The following is an 18,107-nucleotide window of genomic DNA, read 5'->3' as shown; positions in this document are numbered from 1 at the left end:
TTGTTTTATTTTTGTTTTTCATGCTGTTTTGTGTTTTTCAGGGGTTCCAGCAAAAGTTTGCTTTTCATAGCAAAGAAATTGTCGCCATAAGCTGCTCGTGGTGCAAACTGGCGGTGAGTATTCCCATCACGTCAGCTTTTATCATCACCCCGATTATGCCCGGCCTAAGTGGTCAGCGCTGTGGCCTAGCGGTGCTCACATCCTGTGCTTGAGTAATGGACACTGTCTGCATGGAGTTTGTATGATCTCCCGATGTTTGCATAGGTTTCCTCTGCAATCGTTATTGGCGTTTAAGTGACAATGAATGCCTATTAAATGTGTGTTTTATCCTCTGCAGTACCACAACAAGGTATCATGCTTCATGTTGCATCACATAGAAGAGCCGTGCTCATTAGGGGCTCATGCTGCCGTCATAGTACCGCCCACCTGGATCGTCAGAGTGCGCCGTCCACAGGTTAGTGACACGCCCCCTTCCTTTCCCCACCCACCACACCTGTCCTGCTGCTCCTCCTCTCTTCTTACATCACTTTTCCTCCGCCCACCAGAGCTCGATCAAGGCCAGCAAAAAGAAGAAGAGGCCGTCCTTCAAGAGGAAGCCCAGCAAGAAAGGAGCGGAGGTGAGTCTAGCCATAAACAGTAAGTGTGTTTCTTTTTTTTTAAATCAGCCTTTATGAACATATTAACCACTTTACCTCCACGCGTACGCATTTCTCCGTCCCTTTTTCTAGCCTTTCACCACCAGGGACGGAGAAATGCGTACTTTCCGCGCTCCCGCCGCTGCCTGCGCTCCCGCTCGCTCTAGCGCGCACTCCCGCTCGTAAACACGCCGCCGGCCGCTTGCCCAGAGATCAATGAATGGGAAAATCCATTCCTGTTCGTTGATCTAAGCCCCGCAATGATCCGCTGCTTCTCCAATAAGCAGCACAATCATTGTGAAAAAAAAAAAAACGTTCCCAGCCTCCTAGTACTTCCTGCAAGGACACTTGCAGGTTGCATTAAACAAAAAGTTACTGTTGCCATCTTGTGGCCAAATAGTAAAACTACACCCTAAAGCATTTTTCACATACAAATAAATTAGTATTACACAAAAAATGAACTCCTTACCTCCAACACTCCCCAATTATTATTTTTTTTGTAAATAAAAAAAAAAAATTACAATTAAAAAAAACAAACATTTACACAGTTACCTTAGGGACTGAACTTTTTAAATATTTATGTCAAGAGGGTATAACACTGTTACTTTATAAACTATGGGCTTGTAATTAGGGATGGACGCAAAACTGAAAAAAATGCACCTTTATTTCCAATTAAAATATTGGCGCCAAACATTGTGATAGGGACACAATTTAAACAGTTTTATAATCGGGACAAAAGGGCAAATAAATTTCATGGGTTTTAATTACAGTAGCATGCATTATTTAAAAACTATAAAGGCCGAAAACTGAAAAAAAAAATTTTCCCCACATTTTTTCCTATTTTCCCATTAAAACACATTTAGAATAAAATAATTCTTGGCATAATGTCCCACCTAAAGAAAGCCTAATTGGTGGCAAAAAAAACAAGATATAGTTCATTTCATTGGGATAAGTAATGATAAAGTTATAGACGAATGAATGGAAGGAGCGCTGAAAGGTGAAAATTGCTCTGGTGCTCCAGGGGTAAAACCCCTCAGTGGTGAAGTGGTTAAAGGAACAATAACATATATAATAGTCACAATATTTCTTCATACCTAACCACAGCAGCCAAACAATGCTCATCCAGTGAGCTTAAAGCATAACTTTTTTAACAGCATGACTATACACATCTTCCTTTGAACAGAAAAACAATTATACCTCATGAATATTGCGGTCCATACATAATATCCTTTCTTAGAGTAAACCCTCTCAACTCTAGGTATGTGAGCTATTCCATCCATACCTGCCTATAATCTTTATTGCACACCCCCAAACAGTCTGTCTTGCATCATAGAGAATTCTGCTAGACCTGGAGTGTCCAACCAACCATCCCATATTTTTTCAAACTTATGGGGAGCTCCTCTTTGGGCATATATTAGCTTTTCCATCTTTAAGTAAATATTTACTTGTTTTATCCACATATTTACTGTGGGTGGGTTTGGATCCTTCCACATTACCAGTATAAGCTTTCTTGCTTGGAATAAAAGACGATGAATCATCAATTGTATGTGATCCTGAATTCCCATTCCTGCCATTAACCCAAGTATGCAAAGTTGGATAGAGCTAGTAATTTTCTGTCTTGAAACAGAATTTATGGTGCCCATAACCTCCCCCCAATATCTTTGCAGCTTTGGGCACTTCCACAGCATATGGAGTAAATCCCCATGATCTCTTCTACATTTTGGACACAGTGGATCTTCTCGACGCCTCATTGCAAACATCTTTTGAGGGGTTAACAGGTTTCTATAAATAATGTTCAATTGCGATAATTTTTGGGATGCATTTGAAGACACTAGCAAGACTGTATTTGAAATCTCCGGCCGGTCCTCCTCTGTTAATTCCCCCAACTCCTGTACCCAGTTGTTATAGCACTTAAGAGGGAATTTCTTCAAAAATTGTCCAAGTTTAATAGCGTAGCTTGAGGATATAAACCCACTCCTTATACTACATTGAGCAATAAGATTAACCACCCTGGCGTTCTATTAAGATCGCCAGGGCGGCTGTGGGAGGGGTTTTTTTTTTTTTTATAAAAAAAAATTTATTTCATGCAGCCAACTGAAATTTTGATTTTTTGATTTTCTTGTCGCCATGGCGACGAGCGGAGTGACGTCATGGACGTCAGCCGACGTCCTGACGTCAGCTGCCTCCGATCCAGCCCTTAGCGCTGGCCGGAACTGATTGGTCCGGCTGAGCTGGGCTCGGGTGGCTCGCAGAGCGGCGGCGATCAGGTAGCACACCCCTGTTCCTCTTTCTAAGCTAACTTTTTGGGTCATTGAGTCATTAACGCGGAGTTGGGGAGGTATATAACATTTTTACCCATTTACAAAACAATGGGCCAAATTGCATTTCCTGAAGAACCCCATGTAGATAAATCCATTCAACACTATCAAACGCTTTGGCTATATCGAGCGATAAAATCGCTCTCTCTCCCATATTGTCCGCGTGCAACTGTAGGTTCAAGAATGTGCGTCTGATATTTATCGCTGTGGACTTAGAAGGTATGAAACTCGACTGGTCTGATTTTATGACTGTAGTGATTATCTTGGCCAATCTATTGGCCAATATTTTGACATCCGTGGTCCAGCATGACTCTATCTGCATCACTACATTTTCAATAGAGGGATTGCATTCAAAAAACATAATAATTTGTCCTTCTCATGGTTAACCTTGGAGCTATGTAGTTTGCTATAAAAATTGTAAAGTTCCTCTAAAATATTTGGAGTGTCTGTAACCACCTTCCCTGCTTTGTTCATCAAAGTTCCGATGTGAATTGAAGGGCCCTGCGATTTAGTAATAACTAAGAGCAAATGGCCCGTCTGGTTCCCTTGTTCAAAAAAAGCCTGTTTTAGGAAAAAGCGTTTGGTCACAAGATGCTCATTTTAAGGCCTCTTGTGCCCGAAGCCAACTCTCCCTTAGCTCATCAGTGGGATTCGCAATGAAAGCTGTTTCCGAGTCCATCACCATCAACACATACCTCATGTGTCTCTCTAGAATTTGTCCTTAATTTATTAATTTCTCTAATGAAGGTCCCCCTTAAGTATGCTTTCAAAGTTTCCCATACCAATATGTGGTTAAAGGGATCATTATTAATCTGTAAGAAATCATTAATCTCATGGATTTTATCAGCATGTGTATTAATTAAAAGAAGCCAATAGGGGTTTAGTTTCCAGGGTAGTCTAATTTTGCGTTCGTTTTTTGGGAATCTTTATAATGACCCTTAAAGAGACTCCGTAACAAAAATTGCATCCTGTTTTTTATCATCCTACAAGTTCCAAAAGCTATTCTAATGTGTTCTGGCTTACTGCAGCACTTTCTACTATCACAGTCTCTGTAATAAATCAATGTATCTTTCCCCTGTCAGACTTGTCGGCCTGTGTCTGGAAGGCTGCCAAGTTCTTCAGTGTTGTGGTTCTGCTACTAACTCCCCCTTCCAGGCCCCTCTATGCACACTGCCTGTGTATTATTTAGATTAGAGCAGCTTCTCTCTTCTCTCTTATCTTTTACAAGCTGGATAAATCCTCCTCTGAGCTGGCTGGGCTTTCACATAGTGAGGAATTACAAACAAGGGCAAAGCTGTTTGCAGGAAGAAAAGAGCAGCCTGAAACTTCAGTGCATGAGAGATGCAGGGGGAAAGAAACACACAAATGATCTCTTGAGATTCAAAAGGAAGGCTGTATACAGCCTGATGTCACGTACATGAACCAATGCATATAGCCATGCAAATTCCGATATAAACAGATGCTGCTGTGTAGGTTGATCAATATTAAACCTAAAACACCATAACCTTGTACGTAACAAACCCCCCTTCCCCTAGAACTTGATAGCATCTCCACACTGCTGAAATGTATGCTCATTGTTTCCAAGAACATACACCCTACAATAAAGTGTTCAGATATACTCTTCCTGTGCGTTGATGCTAACGAAAGGTTAAATATATCCAATGCTTTTTGTGTCAGCGCAGATTAGAGTACTGTTTATGCCTCCTTATAAAGAGAGTGTCTCTAGATCTGCTCCGCTAGTGTCAAGCGATCATTAAATCAGATATAAAGTGATGTCAGCGCTCAGCAGATACTAGGAGCCTATCCACGGAGAGGGACTCTGAGCCTCGAGGATTTTACTGATATGCGCATATTTTATTCATGTTTGTGAGTACAATTTTATACGATTTTTACTGAGAATAAACGGTATTATACTATGGAAGTATCTGTCTGAGTTTAAGGTGGAGTCATGCTGAGAATGCCACTCTGAGGATTGCAGTACAGCTTAATCAACTCTGATGCTGGTTGTGATGGTCAGCCATAGTATCTGGTAAGGGGCTAGCATTTGGAATTGGTGCCTGGGAAGTACATTGAAGGCACTGGGTGTTCAATGGTGAAGGAGTGTGTGGCACAAAGGTGGTGTAAATTGAGGATTTACGTATTGCACCAAAGGAGCCGTCTTTTTTCCTTTTTGCATGAACTCATTGAAATGATGCTGAAAAAACCGATGCAAGTTTAGGAGACTTGAAGATTGTAACTGGCCGGGCCGAATGTACAATCTGGTGAGCGTAACTGTTGCACTAATAGTGGATTCCTAAGGATCAGTGTGTTGTGTATGATATCCTCAGCTCACACTGTAGTGGGACTTGGAAACTTGGACTTTTGACACAAATCTGTGGACTGAAGTTTGGGGTATTGATATTGGGAGGGTGGAAGGCATGAAATAAGGAAAATCTTTTCTTTCCACCATAAGAGCACAAAAATATATGGAATGTTGTGGGATAGAATATTGGTATCAAACTATGCATATTGGTTAACAGGCTGATATTTGTAAGTTAACTTGCTATGAGAAGTACCTGCTGAGCGCTGACATCACTTTATATTTGAATAGTTATAGGGTATACACAACCCTTACTGAGCATAGCGCACCAGGAAAGATACAGAACTGAGTGAATTAACAGTGAGGAGCGCACTTTGCAATTATTTGTATTTATGGATAATTAAATCAGGATGGTGATCCCATATAGGAGGTCAAAACCCCTTAAACCCCAAAATAATAATAGCGAGTGGATAATTTTTGGAGAACCACAAATCAAAATAAACTGTGACGGATCGACTATTTAACCTCCTGGCCGGTTATCCCGAGCTCAGCTCGGGGTAACCTGCGTAGGAGGATTTCTCAGGCCCCGCTGGGCCAATTTTCCCCAAAAATTTTTTTACTGCACGCAGCTAGCACTTTGTGAGCTGCGTGCAGTTTCCGATTGCCGCCAATTTGCTGCTACCCGCCGCCCCCCCCCCCCCCCTCCAGACCCTTTGAGCAGCCTGGCCAATCAGTGCCAGGCATCGCTGAGGGGTGGATCGGGATTCCCTCTGACGTCCCATCCCGCCCGGTTGCCATGGCGACCGGGAAAGCCCAGCAGGAAATCCTGTTCTGAATGGGATTTCCTGCCTACTCTGATCGGGTAGGGGGATGCCGCTTTCCAGCGGCTATCATGTAGGGAGCCCTGGGCTCGGTACATGATTTAAAAAAAATAAAAATAAAAAAAAAAGTGCTGCGCTGCCCCCTTGCCGCCAGAATTGTAACGGCAAGGGGGTTAAGTTCCATAGCAGGAGTGATAATGCTTCATATTTTCAACAGCCTGTTAAAAATAGGCAGCAGCAGTCTAGTGCGATACTCAGGCTTCTGCTTCTTCTATTGCCAGCGGTAGTTTCTTTTTGTTCAAGTGTTGTTCATTTTCATGGCTTCTTTGGGAGACATAAAGAAGTGAGCTTCATTCATAGCAAGAACTTTGAGCTTAGAAGGGTACAGCATTGCATATTGTAATTGTAGCTTTTGAAGACGTTTGTTTACATCACAGAATTTCATGCTTTGCTTCTGGACCTCCGCTGAGAAGTCGGGATAAAAGGAGATCTTATGGTCCCCATAGCAGATATTGCCTCTCAGACGTGCGTGCTTTAGAACTGCTTCCCTGTCTTGGTAGTTTAGTCATCTAGCCAGCATCGGTCGTGGAGCTGCCCCTGGTTTAGGAGGACGCATAGGAACTCTGTGTGCCCTTTTTCTACCGCATACAAGTTGGAGAAGGATTCTCTGCCAAAAATCTCTATTAGCAATTGTTCTGTAAACTCAGTGGGTTCCAGCTTTTCCACTTTTTCTGGTAGACCAACAATTCTGACGTTGTTCCTACGCAGTCTGTTTTCCATGTCATCTACTTTATCAGTATTCGCTATTGAATGTTTTATCACTCTTTTTAAAGGGAAGGTCCAAGCAAAAAAAAAAAAAAGAGATTCACTTACCTGGGGCTTCTACCAGCCCCATGCAGCCATCCTGTGCCCTCGTAGTCACTCACTGCTGCTCCAGTCCCCCGCTGGCAGCTTTCTGACCTCGGAGGTCAGGGCCAAATTGCGTACATTTTTACACATTCCCGCTAGTGCAGGAACATTAACACATACATTTTTACGCGTTAGTGGTGAAACGCGTACATTTTTGTTCCTGCACTAGCTGGAATGTGTAAAAATGTATGCAATGTGGCCCTGACCTCCGAGGTCAGAAAGCTGCCAGCGGGGGACTGGAGCAGCAGTGAGTGACTACAAGGGCACAGGATGGCTACATGGGGCTGGTAGAAGCCCCAGGTAAGTGAATCTCATTTTTTTTTTTTTTTTGCTTGAACCTTCCCTTTAAGTCCCTTATTGCTGGAGCTAAAGAGTCCTCTATCTCACTGACCCTGGATTCCACTGCAGCTGTTCTTGTTCTGATATTCGACATGTCCTGTCTTATAAGTATTAACTCCTCTTTTAGTCCCCCTGTTTGCTGAGTAAGAGACTCTATGGCCATATTACAAGTTTGTATTGCGACAAATATATCACTTAACGAGGGTTGTTTGGGTGTGATAGGAATGCCAGGCTCCCCTGCACTCACAGTCTGATCCGCTGCAGCAGGTACTTCTGACATTATGTCAGTTTCCCACTCCTGTTCTGCAGCCTCAGCGCCATCTTGGCTGGGAGTGCCTGATGTGTCTTGCTCCTCCTGTGTCATCTCACCCGCTTCTGTCCGCAGCAGAATATCCGCCTGCACATCCTGCGCACCGCTCTTCACTGACCTGGAGTCTTTGTGCGCGTATTTTTTCCAGCCTGGCCGCCACTGCCTTGTTGTAGGAGCTTGTTGTCTGTGACCGGGTCTGCTTTGAGACGGCGCCATCTTGCTTGCGCGGCGTCTCTGCTGGGCCTTTCTCGTCCTTAGACTTTCCCTTCATCATCGCTGCTGCCGAGTACTCTCAAGCTGACCAAAGTGTCTGCGCCTCTTCCTCCTTGCTCTAGAGGTCTTTTGAGTCCGGATCCGGGGTCTTATGCCTCCACACAGGATCACTTTTGCAGGATCACACCGGGAGCTGTGTAAGACGCGTCCGCTTACATCGCCTGCTGGCCACGCCCCCCCAGTAAGTGTGTTTCTTGCTATCTCTTCTTCCTGGATGTCCCAAATTAAAGTGTCCCCTGGCAACATTCTGTTATTTCAACCTATTGATACACAATACTCCCCACGCTGCAGTGTCTTATGGGAAGGGGTGTGGCCTGGACTGCCAGGGTCACTGGCTGCACCGTAATTGGCCTGGTACTCCAGGGGGCAACTGTAAAGAGCATTCCTGGAATTAAAATTTAACCCTTTACAATTCCGACATTGGCCTCAATTCACGGAGCTTTATCAAACACTTTATCAAACGTTTGATAATTTTCCTCATGGGTAAAATCTAATTTTGAATTCGCTAGGGTGTTATAGATTTATTGATCATTTCATCGATAAAACATTCGATAAATCTATAACACCTTAGTGAATTCAAAATTAGATTTTACCCATGAGGAAAATGATCAAACGTTTGATAAAGTGTTTGATAAATCTCCGTGAATTGAGGGCGTTGAAATTTTCCTCCACAGCCCCAATGTCGGACACAGGAAAGCTTGCACTACTGGGTGGCGCTGTTGCCGGATAAAATCTGACAGCGTCGGCCTTTTTGGATCAAAATGTTGGAGATATCGGAGAGAGATCTGTTGAGCGCCATAAACCGCAGGGTGATACCCGATCAAATTCAGCATGAAATCTTTTTGGAACAGTGGCCTCATGACAGCCACTGTACCCCCTAATGGACATGTACCCCCCCACGCCCCAAGCAATTGTTCTTTACCCCGGTTGTCCGCCGCTGTCCCTGCGCTCCATCTGAATTTGCGCCCCACGTGTTTGCTAGCGATTTGCGTTCCAGCACATGCGGAGACAGCGGCAGGTAAAGTATAACTGCAAAGGGCACCGGGGGGGGGGGGCACATTTTACACCAGCGGGGACAGCGCTGTTCAGTAAGCCAACACCTCTGAAGTAAGGAGCCCTTGGGCAAGAATCCCTAACACTGCTACTGCCTATAGAGCGCCCCCTAGTGGCTGCAGCTCTGGTGCTTTAAGTCCGCCAGGAGGAAAGCTCAATCTGTGTCTTGTCTAAAAATGTCTCTTGTGTTTCAGGAGCCAAGGATACGACCGTTCATTATTAGACCAGCTCCGTGCCCGCTCATGAAACCAGTGCTGGTATTTGTCAATCCCAAGAGTGGAGGAAACCAGGTAAGCCCCCCAACCTTGCAACACGGCCCTAAAGGTGCGTACACACAGCCTATTATGATTGGCCAATGATTAGCCAATTTTACCTCCTCCATGTAGTATGAGAGACGACAGACTTTGCAGATTGTGTCGGTGAGCTCTCATAGTACATGGAGGTGGTACAATTGTTTAGTGATTGGTCAATCGAAGTGTTAGTGTATTACCGAAGTGAGATCTGCATGTTTTAAGTTGTATATTCACAGCCAGATGGGTCGGGATCTTGGCGGCCGTGGAAACGAACGATCACATAAATATTGTTTACTCGATCGGGGCAGATTACCGGTACCGCAAAAGTCAAAGGGTACTGAAATGAGCCAACATGTCGGTCGTTTAAAAATCAACGATCGCTGAGGGCTCAGGTTGTGAAACATAGTTTGACAAATTTTTCTTTTAACAATATTACGCAATGTAGCAACAAATTGTCTGAAAAATCCCGTCCTGGGTTTGGACCTTTAACCTCTTGAGGACTGCAGGGCTAAACCCCCCTAGTGACCAGGCCATATTTGGTAAAATTGGCCACTGCAGCTTTAAGCCAAGCTGCAGAACCGCACAACTCTGCACACAAGTGATTCACCCCCCCCCCCCTTTTCTCCCCACCAACAGAGCTTCCTGTTAGTGGGGTCTGATCGCTCCCCCCATGCTTATTTTTTTTTAAATAAATATTATTGTTAGCTTTAAAAAAAAACAAAAAAAAAGCTGTTTTTCAAAATGTTCCCTCCCTCCTTCCTCCCCCCTACCACCCTACAGCCAGCCAATTATGGCCATCGGCTGTCATACGCTTCTGACTATGAGAGCCGATCGCTCTCTTGTCCCCCAGGGGGACAGCCGTGTGACACGGCTGTCCTCAGTACACTGCTGCTGCTGATCGCAGCGCTGCACCATGTAAATAGACGGCGATCACGCTGTCTATTAGTCTCCCGAGCGGCAATAGCCCCAAGCAGGAAATGCGCGCGCAGCCTGTGCGCGATCTCCTGCAAAACAGAGCCCCAGGACTTTACGCCAATTGGCATTAGGCGGTCCTGGGGCTGCTGCCGCGGCCACGCCCGTCGGCGTGATGCGGCCGGCAAAAGGTTAAGAGAAACCGTGACCAAGAATTGAACTTTATCCCAATCAGTAGCTGATACCCCCTTTTACATGAGAAATCTATTCCTTTTCACAAACAGACCATCAGGGGGCGCTGTATGGCTGATATTGTGGTGAAACCCCTCTCACAAGAAACTCTGAGGACCGTGGTACTCCTGGCAGTTTCCTGTCTGCGAACCTTGTTGCATTGTGGGAAATAGCTGCTTACAGCTGTTTCCAACTGCCCAAAAAGCAAGCAGCAGCTACATCACCTGCCAGCAGTAAAGATGTCACCATGTGTTAAATCTCAGAATGTAAATCAGGGAGAGGAAAGATTTTACAATGGGCAAAAACTGACTAAATCATTTATACATAATTATTGTAAAAATGAAGTACTTTTTTATTACATTATTTTCACTGGAGTTCCTCTTTAAGGCCTGGTACACAGATTCAATTATGATTGGCCAATTTTATCTCTTCAGTTTAGTATGAGATGAAAGTTCCCCTATACAGCCTGTTCATAATATTCAAAATCTGTTGGCCTTATACATAAAGATGATAAAATTGGTAATCTATTGGCCAAATAAAATTGGATGTGTGTACGCACCTTTATTAGGGATTTCCATCATGCAACATACTTGCATGTCTGATTTTGCCCCGTTTTATAATACTGGCATGTGATCTTCACGAATCGTGTAAAAATGGCGCCGGAGATCTGGGTGCAGCCAGCGCCGCAATAGGCAGTAATGTGAATTACGGCACTGGGTCGGTAATTTGGGCGCTGTCAAAAGACTGAGCCCAAATTACGATAAAAACTGCGTAATTCAGCCGCCAGCAATAGCTAACTCAGTGACAGCCTTGAGGGGTAATAGTAATGCCGCCGGGACTTTTGCAGGAGCAGGGTGAGATGTTTTTCAGCCTTGCCCTGTGCCCAAATTTCTTGGCGCCATAAATACTTATATACAACCCTCATTGGTTACTCATAAGAAACGATTAAAGGACAACCAACCTGAGAGGGATATGGAGGCTGCCATATTTAGTTAATGCATTCATCACATCCCGACTGGACTACTGCAATGCTCTCTACACTGGCCTTCCAAAAAAGGTCTTGTACCGCCTACAGCTGATACAGAATACTGCTGCCAGACTGCTAACCAACCAACCCCGTCACTGCCACATAACGCCAGTCCTGCACTCCCTTCACTGGCTACCTATAGAATGGAGGGTCCTATTCAAGATCGGCCTACTGACATTTAAATCCCTGAATAATCTAGGCCCTGGATACATAAAAGATATGTTACAGCTGCGTAGCAATCCCCACATTCTCAGATCCACAGGTTCTAATAATCTAGTCATACCCAGAGTCCACTTAGAAACTTTTGGTCCCAGTGCCTTCTGTCATGCTGCCCCTACATTTTGGAACTCCTTACCTCAGCAGATCAGGACAGCTCCATCCCTGGACATGTTTAAATCCAGACTGAAAACCCACCTGTTCCTTTTAAGCACATTGCCCAGAAATCCTGCTGATCCTCTGCCTCTAAGGGTCCATTCACACTTGAGCGGGAATCGTGCGATTCCCGCTCACCGCAAACAGCTAGTGTTTTTTTTTTAAAAAACGCTAGCCATTTAATCCTATGGAAGTGTTTTCACTGCCGCATTTGCGGTGTTTTGCCGTTAGTGTTAACAGCAAACGCGTTACATGTATCGTTTGCCGGCGATTCCTGAGTGATCGCAATTAGCATGTATAGAACCGCTATACTGTTTAAACTTCCTGTCGGGACAGGAAGTAAGTGTTGCCAGCCGGAGCCCAGCAGAGAAGTGATCGCAGTGACACATGCCGGCAGAACAGGCAATGTATTGCCACTAGCGTCAGACATTTGAACGCCGCTATCGACGCACTCCCGACCCGCCGGCGATCGAGCTAAATCTTCCGCACGGACAGATCAACGGAAACTATTGATTTGGGATGGAAATCGATCGTTCGGTTCAGAGTTTGCGCATCGATTTCACAGCAGATTCGATCACAGTGATCGAATCTGCTGTGTGTCAGTAGGTTAAGTGTATGGGCCCCTTAACATTATTGTCAGATCTGACCAGATTAGCTGCATGCTGGTTTCTGGTGTGATTCAGACACTACTGAAGGCAGATAGACCAACAGGACTGCCAGGCACCTGGTATTGTTTAAATGGAAATAAATATGGCAGCCTCCCTATACCTCCCACTTCAGGTTCCCTTTAAGCACTAGTCTGGACTCCGTACTCAATAGTTCTTGCTGGAGTCCTGGAAAGACCTGTGCAATAAGTAGTTCAGACAGAAAGTAAAGCTTTAGAGGTGGTGCGGGAGGACAGCAGACAAGGAAAGAAGAGACAGTTCAGAGTAACCATCATAATAATTAAAGGACACCTAATGTGAGAAGAATATGGAGGCTGCCATATGTATTTGCTTCTAAACCATGCACATTGCCTGGCAATCCTGCTGATCTCTTTGCCTGCAGTAGTGTCTGAATCACACACCTGAAACAAGCCTGCAGCTAATCCAGCCACACATCAGTCAGAGCACCTGATCTGCTGCATGCTTGTTCAGGGGCTGTGGCTAAAAGTATTAGAGGCAGAGGATCAGCAGGAGAGCCAGGCAATGTGCATTGTTTAACGGGGGAATAAAAATGGCAGCCATATCCCTCTCACTTCAGTTGCCCGTTAAATATAATAGATCGGTTGTTATTTCCGTCCCTTTGAAACCGTGATGAGAGTGAGAATGGCTCGTGTTTCCCACCAGAGATTGCTGTTTAGCAACAAGCGTGCTGATTGGCCGGCGGGGGATTTGGCTGTAGAAGTCAATGCTGAGTTATGCTCAATAAACCACCCGGGATTACAAGGCATAGTGTTGCCGGACTGACGTTACTGGCTGATGAGTCATTACAGCTATCCTCTCTTTGGCGCATGGAACCATTTTATGATGCGGAATGAAGAGTTGCCATTGTTCTGTATGTTTTGCTTTATGTTCTTCACACTTCATACGATGTTTATTTGACTCCCTGTCGCTGAATTTGTTAATTCTCATTTGTGATTCATCCTTCCATAATTTCCTTTACAACAAGCAGCTTCCGCATAGAAAAAGACTTGTAAAGAGGAACTCCAGTGAACATTTTACTGCTGGCAGGTGATGTAGCTGCTGCATGGTTTTTTGGCAGTTGGAAACAGCTGTAAACAGCTATTTCCCACAATGCAACAAGGTTCACAGACAGGAAACTGCCAAAAGTTTGAACTTTTCTTGTGGGAGGGGTTTCACCACAATCTCAGCCCTACAGCGCCCCCTGATGGTGTGTTTGTGAAAAGGAATAGATTGCTCATGTAAAAGGGGTCGGAGTTTCTCTTTAACCTGCTGGGCGGTCTGGACGAGCTCAGCTCGTCCAGTACCGCCGGAGCCTGCCGCTCAGGCCCTGCTGGGCCGATTTGGCTCAAATAAAAAGCAGCACACGCAGCCGGCACTTTGCCAGCCGCGTGTGCTGCCTGATCGCCGCCGCTCTGCGGCGATCCGCCGCGAGCTGCGGCGAAAGAGGGTCCCCCCAGCCGCCTGAGCCCAGCGTAGCCGGAACAAAAAGTTCCGGCCAGCGCTAAGGGCTGGATCGGAGGCGGCTGACGTCAGGACGTCGGCTGACGTCGATGACGTCACTCCGCTCGTCGCTATGGCGACGATGTAAGCAAAACAAGGAAGGCTGCTCATTGCGGCCTTCCTTGTTTATTCTGGGCGCCGGAGGCGATCGGAAGAACGCCTCCGGAGCGCCCTCTAGTGGGCTTTCATGCAGCCAACTTTCAGTTGGCTGCATGAAATAGTTTTTTTTTTATTAAAAAAAACCCCTCCCGCAGCCTCCCTGGCGATCTTAACCACTTGCCGACCGCGCACTCATACCGCGCGTCGGCAAAGTGGCAGCTGCAGGACCAGCGACGCAGTATTGCGTCGCCAGCTGCAGGCTGATTAATCAGGAAGCAGCCGCTCGCGCGAGCGGCTGCTTCCTGTCAATTCACGGCGGGGGGCTCCGTGAATAGCCTGCGGGCCGCCGATGGCGGCTCGCAGGCTAAATGTAAACACAAGCGGAAATAATCCGCTTTGTTTACATTTGTACGGCGCTGCTGCGCAGCAGCGCCGTAAGGCAGTTTGGCGATCCCCGGCCAATCAGCGGCCGGGGATCGCCGCCATGTGACAGGGGACGTCCCGTCACTGGCTGCACAGGACGGATAGCGTCCTGTGCAGCCCGGATCTCCAAGGGGGGGCCAGGTAGGAGAGGGAGGGGGAGGATTTCGCCGCGGAGGGGGGCTTTGAGGTGCCCCCCCCCCGCAAGACCCGGCAGGCAGGAGCGATCAGACCCCCCCAGCACATCATCCCCCTAGTGGGGAAAAAAGGGGGGCGATCTGGTCGCTCTGCCTGCACGCTGATCTGTGCTGGGGGCTGCAGAGCCCACCCAGCACAGATCAGCTACAACAGCGCTGGTCCTTAAGGGGGGGTAAAGGGTAGGTCCTCAAGTGGTTAATAGAACGCCAGGCAGGTTAAGAGGACCTGTAGTGAATAAAATAGCTTATTTTTTTTACAATATTCATTTATAAATTATTTAGTCAGCGTGTAAAATCTTTCCTCTCCCTAATTTACTTTCTGAAATGTATCAACTCTTCAGTCGTGTCAGAAGCAGCTCTGCGGAATGTTTGTTTCTGAGAGTGCTGAGGCCAGTACAAAATATATCTGGTGTCCCAGAATGCTCTGGGAGGAGAATACTCCATAGCTAAACAGCCTAGGCTGTGACATCACTGGCAGGGAGGGGCTACATACTGATATACAGGAATATATAATTTTAGGAAGTGTTTCTGATGCTGCGATCAGCAAACTCAAACAATTTGTTTAATATCTTAGAATCTAAGACTTATATTCTTCAAAGTTGCCACCTTTGGCATTTTAAGGAGGCAGTGACATAGTAGTAGTGACAACATGTAGTGACATATAGCAGAATGCAGTAAAGAGGCCCTGTAGTGACCTATAGCAGAATGCAGTAAAGAGGCCCTGTAGTGACATATAGCAGAATGCAGTAAATAGGCCCTGTAGTGACATATAGCAGAATGCAGTAAAGAGGCCCTGTAGTGATATATAGTAGAATGCAGTAAAGAGGCCCTGTAGTGACATATAGCACAATGCAGTAAAGAGGCCCTGTAGTGACATATAGCAGAATGCAGTAAAGAGGCCCTGTAGTGACATATAGCAGAATGCAGTAAAGAGGCCCGGTAGTGACATATAGCAGAATGCAGTAAAGAGGCCCTGTGGTGACATATAGTTCAGTCTGTATTCTCTGATGTCTTCAAGTTCAAGCCTGCCCCCTTCTGGCTCTGCTATAATGACTCGGCTATAATGATTCCTGAACAAAGCCAGACTGAATGCTCAGTCTGGGATTTTATCAGGGCAGATAACAAGCAGGCTGAGCAGTGAAGGATGAAACAGAGAGCAGGGTAGGAGTTTTCTTTAATGTTCCCACTGATATATATGGTAACATACATGAGGGTGCTTCATCTCTGGTTCACTTTAATGCTGCTTCTCTTGCCTCATACAAATGTTCTATTGTACTGTGCTAAGCTACAATAACTGCTAATAACCCCACCGGTCTGCAGAGATTTATTGCAGGATTTGTAACAGCTGTAACAAAGAAATATTTTTGTTTTAAAGGTTATTATGCTGTTGCTTATCTTTAAGAGCAGAGAGGAAGTTGGGAGTTCAGGTCCGCTTTAATGTACTTTTTAACCCAGTCCTCACATTATCACATGAGCTGCCAGATAAGCGCTAATGCGATGCATTACGGAGGCCAGGCCACCGCTGTGTCGGTACGGCGTGGTTATTGGTTAGTGAGCGCTGTCATGTGACATCTTTTGTTTCCCTGCAGGGTGTGAAGATCCTCCAGTCCTTCATGTGGTACCTGAATCCACGGCAGGTGTTCGATCTCAGCCAGGGCGGCCCCAGAGAAGCGTGAGTATCTGAATTACACCTCCCACGTGTCCTGTACGATCACCAGAAAACATCAGGAAAATCTGGGGAATGGTTATAGGGTAATCCGTGGCCCATCCACATGTGACTGATATACAGAGCCAGGGACCAGCGAAAACAAGCCGTCAGGGATTGCCGTGTTAGTACGCGTTAATCCCCGTCTGGCAGCCGGCAAAGCAGGATGTGCCGCTTACTTCCTGCGGGCGAAGTGATCATGTGCGCAGAAGCGTGTTGTTAAAATACGCTTCCACACATACACGACGCGTAAAACTTGCGGTGCGTATTTTAAAAAGCTACGTGACTTCCAGTCCGCCGCAGGAGCCGCAGGCAATGTGAACTCCCCATAGACATACATTGCCCTAGCGGTAAAATGACGCACCTTGCCAGTGTGGAAGGGCTTCCAATCATTTTCTCAACTTGGAGATACATGTTTCGTGTCTCCCTTTTATGATTAGAGTAATATCATGTGACCTAGAGCGATCACAGTCATCGTTTTCAACTTGTCACTGAGATTTTTACTTAGATACCAACGTTTTTTTAAATTAGATTTAAAGTTCCAAAAAGTGAAATGAAGCTTCTATTTGTCAAAACCAGATTAGTTCTATTACTGTGTGAATTGCCTAGCATAAAGGTTCGTATACACGTCCGATAAAGATCGTTCGTTACGAACGATTCGTGACGTTTACACGATATTCAAATTAGACTGAAAAGATCGTTCGTAATGAACGATTGTGTACACACGTGAACGATATAAGTATAAAGTACTGAACGACGAACGATAAAAAAATGCGTGCGCAAACGGAAGTGACGTTATGACAGGCAATAAGAACATGCGTTATCGGACGATCTTTGTACACACTGCAACGATTGAACGATTATCTTTCGAAAAAATCCGCCGGGTTGGATCGGTCCGATTGAACGATAACGATCGTTATCGTTCACAAAAACGATCGGTCACACTTTTTGAACGCACGATTATCGTTCCGATTGTCGTTATCGTTCGTTTTTGAACGATCGTTATCGTACGTGTGTACTCAGCTTAAGATGTTGAGAATTCTGCATTGATGCTTAAGTAATTGTATGCAAATGTATGCATCTTGAAAGTGGACCAATCAAATCTTACTTAGGCTCAACACACACCATGCAATCTTGGTTGTTCAATCTTACCATTTTCATGTAGTATAAGAGCTTATCCAATAAATAATTCAAGGTATTTTCAATCTGTTGACCCTTATACTACATAGATTTGGTAAATCTGTACAACCAAGATTGTATGGTGTGTTTTGAGCTTTAGGCAGGATTTGATTGGTTCATTTGCAAGTGGCGTAAATTTGCGTACAAACTTTGTGTTTTCCTGCATCAACTGCGGATTATTTCAATTTACCATGCCTATTAGCTAGTAATGTGTCCCCATTGGAGAGATTATTTTCCACACCAAGTGTGCAGTTGAAGGTCACCTGAAGTAAACAATACCAGTTGCCTGGCAGCCCTTGTGATCCGGGATGGGCTTTTGAGTGGCGTACTACTCGGGATTCAAATGTAGTCTAATGACTTCAGGTGTGACCGCGGGATGGGGTCACACCAGAAGTCTTCGGGGATGTCGGCGTTCCAATATGCGTCATAAGCGTAATGAAAGCTACGCTGCATGCCTCACTACCGCGCTTCCTCTTTCAAGCCGAAAGGAGAAAGCGTGGAAGTGAGTGGTGGAACGCCGCTTTTATGACACGTAATGGAAAGCCGATGT

The 18,107-nt window shown here is 45.5% G+C and overlaps 1 protein-coding gene across 7 annotated transcripts in view; it reads left to right on the top strand.

Annotated features, from left to right (window-relative positions):
• Positions 1-18,107, top strand: part of DGKZ (diacylglycerol kinase zeta) — a 514,388-nt gene that overhangs the window by 345,546 nt on the left and 150,735 nt on the right. For all 7 annotated transcript variants that reach the window (XM_068260321.1, XM_068260320.1, XM_068260319.1 and 4 more), the window contains 5 exons: positions 42-113; positions 338-454; positions 546-617; positions 9,152-9,247; positions 16,263-16,345. In XM_068260321.1, the coding sequence (XP_068116422.1) occupies positions 42-113; positions 338-454; positions 546-617; positions 9,152-9,247; positions 16,263-16,345 (440 nt within the window). The remainder of the gene's footprint in view (positions 1-41; positions 114-337; positions 455-545; positions 618-9,151; positions 9,248-16,262; positions 16,346-18,107) is intronic.

The sequence above is a fragment of the Hyperolius riggenbachi genome, chromosome 11 (assembly GCF_040937935.1).
Source record: "Hyperolius riggenbachi isolate aHypRig1 chromosome 11, aHypRig1.pri, whole genome shotgun sequence".
Lineage (NCBI taxonomy): Eukaryota > Metazoa > Chordata > Amphibia > Anura > Hyperoliidae > Hyperolius > Hyperolius riggenbachi.
This window is presented reverse-complemented; position numbering and strand designations above follow the sequence as displayed.